The 7,458-nt window shown below is 51.3% G+C and overlaps 1 protein-coding gene across 1 annotated transcript in view; it reads right to left on the bottom strand.

Annotated features, from left to right (window-relative positions):
* The window catches only part of LOC104994977 (kinesin-like protein KIF6), a 296,967-nt gene that overhangs the window by 13,969 nt on the left and 275,540 nt on the right, over positions 1-7,458 (bottom strand). Inside the window, exons 13-14 of the mRNA XM_010848702.1 lie at positions 7,309-7,444; positions 4,298-4,395 (exon numbers count right to left, since the gene is read on the bottom strand). Of these exons, the coding sequence (XP_010847004.1) occupies positions 4,298-4,395; positions 7,309-7,444 (234 nt within the window). The remainder of the gene's footprint in view (positions 1-4,297; positions 4,396-7,308; positions 7,445-7,458) is intronic.

Genomic DNA, 7,458 nt, shown 5'->3' on the forward strand with positions numbered 1-7,458 from the left:
TCATCAGCCCCAGGCTCTCCATCGGCCCGACAAGCCGCTGTTCCAGCCGTGAGCACCGCTTCCTCCCCAGCTCCAGCCTTCTGCCTTCTCCCGTCTCAGCCAGCGGCAGGGTCTCTTACCCTGGGCCTACTTCTACTGGCTCAGGACTGTGGGTCCTACAAACAGGAAAGGAAACAGAGCCTAGGATTTTTTTTCACCCCCAGCATCTCAGAGACTCTGCACTGACTCTGAGAGAGCGGGGCATCTGTGCTGTTTGGCCAGGGCTGCTGCAGGACCAGAGGTGGCCGCAAGGTGGCAGGCTCTGCACGCCTTTCTTTGGAGAACAGAGGCTGGCTTCCAGAGCTCCTTTTGAACAGTGTCTGGGGTACAGCCTCAACACGGGAGGGAGAAAGGGCTTTCCATTCTGCAGGTGCTGCAATGACACCAGTCTGAGGTCAGTTTGGAGACTGTAGCAAGTCTTGCAAGATCCAGCCATTGGCATGCAAATGGCTCAGGAACTCAACAGTTTCCAGGATGAGATGGTGGAGAATGCTCACAGGTGCCAGCTGCTGAGAGTTGGGAGCGGGCGGAAGAGAGCGGAGCTGGAGCTGGCAGGGCAGAGGGCATGACCACACCAGGGCAGAGGGAGCACCTAGTACCCTCTGTGGGGGCCCAACTGCCCAGCCCGTTACCTCCAGCAGCTCATGCAGGAGGATGGTGCAGTATGGAGGTCGTAGCTCTAGGATGGGGGTGGGGGGCTATAGGGTGGGGGGAGGATGGGGGTGGGTGGAGGGGAAGGACTCCTCCAGTCCCGAGGCTTCAGGAGCCTTCCAGGATGCCACAGCCTCTGAACCCTCAGGGTCATACCGCAGTGACCTTTGTCCTCTCTCCTGACCCTCCAGCCTTCGACAGTGAATTCATTTCTCACGCAGACGTGCCTTCTTGGAGAGACAGCACGCCAGCCATCAGAACTGATTATCTCTTTCTTCATAAGGATTAATTAGTATTATTAATAATCATTAGGCCTCCTGGGTTGCCCATCAGAGTGCTGTGAATTTAGTGTGATTGGCCCACAGGCCCTAAACGTCCCTGGGGAAGGGATGAAGTCAGGCTTCTGTCAGAGCCTAAGAAGCAGAGGACCAGCCCCTGGGCTGCGGAGGGTCCATTGGGAGGAGCGGCCTCTCTGGGGCTCAGCGGAGACCAGCAGCTGGACTCCCGCTCTCCCACTCTGGCAGCTTTCAACACTGAAAGCTGGGACACTTGTCTGTTCGTGGAAGGATAGTGACAGAGGGACCCGGGCGCAGCTTATGGATGAGACAAGGGCATCCCAAAGGGGAATGCTGGCATGCCCGAGGGCCCGTAGCTCAGGAGAGCACCCTGGGTGAAAGTTTAAACTGAGGGGACTCCTTGCAGGTAACCCATGGTGAGCTGATGGGCACCTTCGAGATCCAAGGTTCTGAACCTCAAGGTTTAGGATCTATGGTAAGCACACCCAGGGATCACTTTAATTTGGGATGGGTGTGTGCACACTCAGTCACTTCAGTAGTGTCTGACTCCTTGCGACCCCATGGACTGTACTCTGCCAGGCTCCTCTGTCTATGGGATTCTCCAGGCAAGAATACTGGAGTGGGTTGCCATGCCGTCCTTCACGGGATCTTCCCCACCCAGGAATCGAACCTCTGTCTCTTACCTCTCCTACACTGGCAGCTGGGTTCTTTACCAGTTGTGCCACCTGGGAAGCCCTAAACTTGGGATACCCAAGGAATATCCTGGAAGGCCAAGGCCAGATGGGCTATTCTTCTCAGACAAGGCAGATGATGGGGGAGGGTTCTAACAGTGTTTCCCAAGGAGATCCTAAGAGGTCTGCCCAGTGGCCGGGTCTTAGACCCAGTGCAGGGTGGGCACTCTCTTAGAGGAGCTGGCAGTGGATGGACACACGGACAAGCAACAGAGAGTTGCCTGGGTGGAGAGGGAGGAGGGGGAGAAGCATTGGGAGGAAGACGAGAAAAGGGAGAAAAAGAATGTAGGATGGGGGAGGTTAGGGAAAGCAAGAAAGGGAGGGAAGGAAGGGGAAGAAGGGAGGGAAGCAGTGAGCAGGAGAGAGGAGGCGGGGGGAGCGGGAAGGACAAAGTGCTGCTCTACATGGAGCCTGGAGTAGGGCTGAAACTGCAGTTCTTTCCATTGCTTTCTGTTTGTTTTTTGTTTTTGGCCACACCTCTTGTTAATCTCAGAATTCAGAGCATCACAGCGATGAGTGATGTTGCCGTTTCTCCACATCCTCACCGGCATTTGGTGGTATCTGTTTCATACATTTTATTCTAGCCATTCCCATAGGTGTGCAGTGATATCTGGTTCTTGCTTTAATTGTAATTGGCAATGATCTGTGATGCATCCTGTCATACACTTATTTGCCATCTGTGTATCTTCTTTGGTGAGTGGCTGTTCAGATCTTTTGCTGACATTTATATATATATATATATACACACATATATCAGAGAAGGCAAGGGCACCCCACTCCAGTACTCTTGCCTGGAAAATCCCACGGACGGAGGAGCCTGGTAGGCTGCAGTCCATGGGGTCGCTAAGAGTCGGACACGACTGAGCGACTTCCCTTTCACTTTTCACTTTCATGCATTGGAGAAGGAAATGGCAACCCACTCCAGTGTTCTTGCCTGGAGAATCCCAGGGACGGGGGAGCCTGGTGGGCTGCCGTCTATGGGGTCGCACAGAGTCGGACACGACTGAAGCGACTTAGCAGTAGCAGCAGCATACGCATATATATATTTCAAACATTTTCTCCCAGTCTGTAATTTATCTTTTCATTCTCTTAACAGTGTCTTTCATACAGCAGCATTTTTTTCATATTTATAAGGTCAAACTTCTCAATTTTTTTTTTCTATTGTGGGATCTAAACTGCCTTTTAAAACACCAGGGTAGCCAAGGAGGACACACCCTGCCGGCTATTAGCCTGGGGCCTAAGAACTCACATCAGCCCATGTTTCTTAAAGCTGGAATACAAGCCGAAGTGCTGGCCCTGAGGACCAGCTTAGGGGGTGTGAAGAAGTCCAGGGAAAATGTCAGCGAGGTGGTTGACGGCTCATTGGTTGGCTGCTTTGTTTTAAGAACAGGTTTAAATTTTTTAAAAATTTGAACATTTTTTGGCCACACCCCTCAGCATGTGGTATCTTAGTTCCCTAAACATGGGGTCTTGAACCCATACCCCCTGACGTATAGAAGCCTGGTGTCTTAACCACTGGACCACCAGGGAAGGCCCAAGTGTAGGTTTAGTTTTAAACAGAAGTTGCAAAGCTAGTACAGAGAGTTCCCACGTACCCACTTCCCGTTTCCCTTATTATATAATCTCACATTCAAGTGAGGCACGTTTGTTGCAATGCTGATACACTGTTATTAACTATAGTCCTCTTGTTATTTGGATTTTCTGAATTTTTCTTATCCAGTCCCATCCAGGACAGCACACTCCATTTGACCATCATAGCTCCTCGGGCTCCTCTTGTCTGTGATGGTTTCTCAGAATTTTCTTGCCTTTGATGCCCTTGGGCAGGCATTTTGTTGAATGCCCCTCAACTGGGATTTGTCTGACCCTTTCCTCATGATTCAATGGGCATTACGGGTTTTTGAAAAGAAGACCAGGAGGCAAAGGGCCGTTCTCATCACAGCATCATGTAGAGGACACTGTCTGGCAACCCCATTCCTACCCCCTTTAAAAAGCTCTATTTCACATTCCAGCGCAAGAGCTCGGTTCCTGTCAAGGATCAGGCCCTGGCGGCGGAGGTCGAGGCCCCGCTCCCACTGGCCTGGCCACGACGCTAGCCGGCCTGTCTGAGGGATGGAGGCTGCACGAGGCAGGTGTCATTGGCTCCACCAGCTGCTCTGTGCCCCCTCCTGAGCCTGGGCTAGGGCACAGTCATCTGCCAGAGCTCCCTGGGTCCCGGCAGGCCGACTTCCCGCTGCCTTCCACCACCACCCCCCCCACCCCAGGTCACCCCTCCTTCTCCCCTCTGCCAGTCGTTCCTTCCTACCCCCAGGTGGGACCGCACCCACAGTCTGGCTAAGTTGTTCTTCTTGTCGCTGTGGCAGCAGGTCCCCTGGCTGTCAGAGCCAGAGGGACAGGGCTGGGGGTGGGGAGGTTCTCCCACAAGCCTTAGTGAGAGCCACCGGCTTGAGCGTCTTCAACTAATTTAACAGTACAGGTCACTCATTTTCCTGGATTACGCAGCCCACAGACTTTTAGAGCATCAAGACTGGGTTGGGCGAGAGAGGTAGGGCACCCCAACCTGTTGCAGGGTTCTCCCCTTACCTTTTGTTAGAGAGAGGCTGGGGCCCTTCATGCTGGGCTTCTGACATCTGGGGAAAGGGCTTCACGTGATTCGATGGAGTCACTGCTGGGGAGTTTACCTGCTGGTCCGGGAGAAAGTTTCACAGTGTAAGTGTGAATCCAGTGACGTGGGAAACTGTCTTTGATGTATTTCTTAAGGGGAAAGAACTAGCTATAAAAGTTGGAATATACAACATGTATGGGGAAAAAATAGATCTGGATGTAGCCATGGACCATGCTGATGGGCGTGGAAACATTCTCTCTGGATAGCAGGCTAAGGGGTGATGTTTGAGTCATTCTGTGTGCTTTTCTCTGTTTTCTGAGTTCTCCAAATTGAGCCTGCATTACTTTTTTTTAAAAATACAATTTAAAAAATTTATTTCTTTATTTTTGGCTGTGCTGCATCTTCTTTACTGCTCGGGCTTTTTCTCTAGCTGCGGCGCACAGGCTTCTCACTGCGGTGGCTTCTCTTGTTGCGTACCACAGGCTCTATCTAGGGCACGAGGGCTTCAAGAGCTGTGGCTTCTGGGCTCTGGAGCACAGAGCCTGTATTACTTTCTGAAGTTAAGAAAAGATGTGTCTACAGTGTGATCTGACAGTGCTCCAGAAGTCCTTTTGGCTTTGCCTTCCCTCTTCCCAAAGAGATGCTGGTAGAGTCAGGGGTGACCCGCTCAGCACTGTATGTGGGGGCAGCCGGGCCAGGGTCCCAGAGACCTTGTACGTCTCCACACAGGTCTCTGGAGCAGCAATTAAACCTTAGCTGACGCGAGTCCTAGCAGAACGCCGCCCCCCGCCCAACCCCTATTCTCCCAGAACAGGAGGGCGTGGGAGGCTGGTGAGCAGCTGCTGCCAGGCCACTCCCCCCCCGTGCCTCGCCTTCTTCCTCGGAGACCGTCAAGGGGCAGCTTCTCATCACCTCCCGCCTTCTGATGAGGCTTATGGCTTTCTGCCCGTTCCACTCAGGCTTCCTCCTCAGGCTATGAAATGGTGTCGTGGCTGCATGGAGCTGACTCCCCAGCTACACGTGACCCATTGCCCCTGCTGTGGTCACCTGGTCCCTTCTGCTTCTGGGACATCCTGCAGGGTGGAAGGCCCATGCAGTGACACCTTGGCTACCCTGGCTTTCACTGTCCACGCGAGTAATAAATGATCTGAAGCCAGCAGCCTCGACGGGACTCTTCCTGGGTCACACAGAATGACCTACACAACTCTCCCGCGGCCAGATGCCCGTGGGCATGGGCAGGGGCTAACGGCCTTACCCACTGATGACCCCACGAGGGAGGCCTCCTAACTGGAGAACAGACAGAACCCAAGGGGTGCTGTGAGTGTGACCGGGAACCAGGGACGTCTTTATCCTTCCCAACTTCCACCTGAAATTTAACATTTCTTTCAGTGATTAAATGTTGAAACAAACCACAGGAAGCCACAGGATATGGGCGGCACCAGTGACTCTGTAACCAGTAGAGATTACGGTTGTTTTCAGATCACGTTACAGTTGGTGCAGAAGTCTTGAAATATCTGTGTTCTACGTGTTCTACTTTGAAATTTTGGTAAGTATGGAGCACTCCCCCAGATCTTATTAATTTGTGCATTTGTAAAACACTATACATATTATTATACCACAAATTTGCTGCTAAAATATTGCGATAACTGTACTTCCATCTCATTGGTTGTATTTGTCATTGTGTGTATTTAATTTTATCCAAATAGGCTTCTGCATTGTCTGGTCACAGGTGGCAGTAACATACGGGTTATGGCTTGGTTGTGTCTTTGGGAAAATATCTTCCGTGCCTCTCAGCTTCCTCATCCTTAAAATGAAGTGAGCAGCCTGTGAGATGGCCTCGAAGGGTTCTGCCAGCCCCACGAGAGGCAGGATTATGTGTCTGTCATCTCCTTTGTTGCACACACCTGAGGGGAGGTCACAGGAGGGCGCTGGGAACTGGGGGTTTGTACTAACGTTTCTTAACAGGTTATTCTAGCCCTTATGACATCATAGAGTACTTCTAGGAATTTGCCTAGGAAATATGCAAAAACGTTTCTTCAAATACATTTCCAGGGAACCAGTCCTCAAACAACCTAGACATTAAACAATAGGAGATAAAATATATTAAAACAGATCCATATGCTTGAACAGCGAGGGCCTTGGAATGATGTCATGGAATAATAACATGGAAGAGGTGGCAGGCTGGACAACGAGGGAAAAACAAAGGCATTTGTAATACTCAGAGACTAATATGGACACTTCCCTGGTGGTCCAGTGGTTAAGAATCCGCCTTGCAGTGCAGGGGACACGGGTTCGATCCCTGGCCGGGGAACTAAGAACCCACGTGCCATGGAGAAACTAAACCCACGCGCTACAGCTACTGAACCCGTGCAGCACAACTGGAGGGTCTGTGCGCAGCAACCAAGACCCCTCGGGTCACAATTACGACCCGGCACAGCCAAATAAATAAATTCATATTTAAAAAGAAGGAAGATTTCTTTCTTAAAAAAAGACTAGTATGATTCTATTTTTATAAAAGCATGTGGATGTATATGCATAAAAGTATAAAATAATATAATCCAACATGTTATATCGATTATCCTTAAGTGGTGGGATTATGTAATTTTACCTCGCGTCTATGTTTATAACATATAAAAAATATGTATATATAACTGTAATAAAGAACAATCAAGTGTTGTCACTCCATCACAGGAAGCAACGGTGGCAAATCCCTCGGCTCTTGGGGAGCTGTGCACACTCCACCCCCACCTTTCCCTGGGAACAGTGAGGCATCGGACCACTCACGTTCCTTATTACTACTGAACACTCACTGCAGGAGGCAGGGGCTGAGAGTGCGTTTGGTGTGGGTCAAGGCCCCCCATTCTTTTCCCTCTGCACCCACCCCCCCAGGGGAGGGCTGCATGTCCCGCCCCTCCCTGGCTGCCTGCCAGTCCCCAGGCCACAAGAGGAGGGCGGACTCTGGGGCAGCGAGCGGCACAGTGGCCAGTACCTGCAGGCTGGTTGCCTCCTTGGCCCACCAGGCTTCAAACTCTTTCTGCAGCTTCACCTTGGCTTTGTCCATGAGCAGCTGCAAATGCTCTATCTCCACCTTCAGGGCCTTCAGGCGTGCGAACATCGTTTTGTATCTACAGTGGAATCA

The sequence above is a fragment of the Bison bison genome, unplaced genomic scaffold (assembly GCF_000754665.1).
Source record: "Bison bison bison isolate TAMUID 2011002044 unplaced genomic scaffold, Bison_UMD1.0 scf7180017864270, whole genome shotgun sequence".
In the NCBI taxonomy this organism is placed as follows: domain Eukaryota; kingdom Metazoa; phylum Chordata; class Mammalia; order Artiodactyla; family Bovidae; genus Bison; species Bison bison.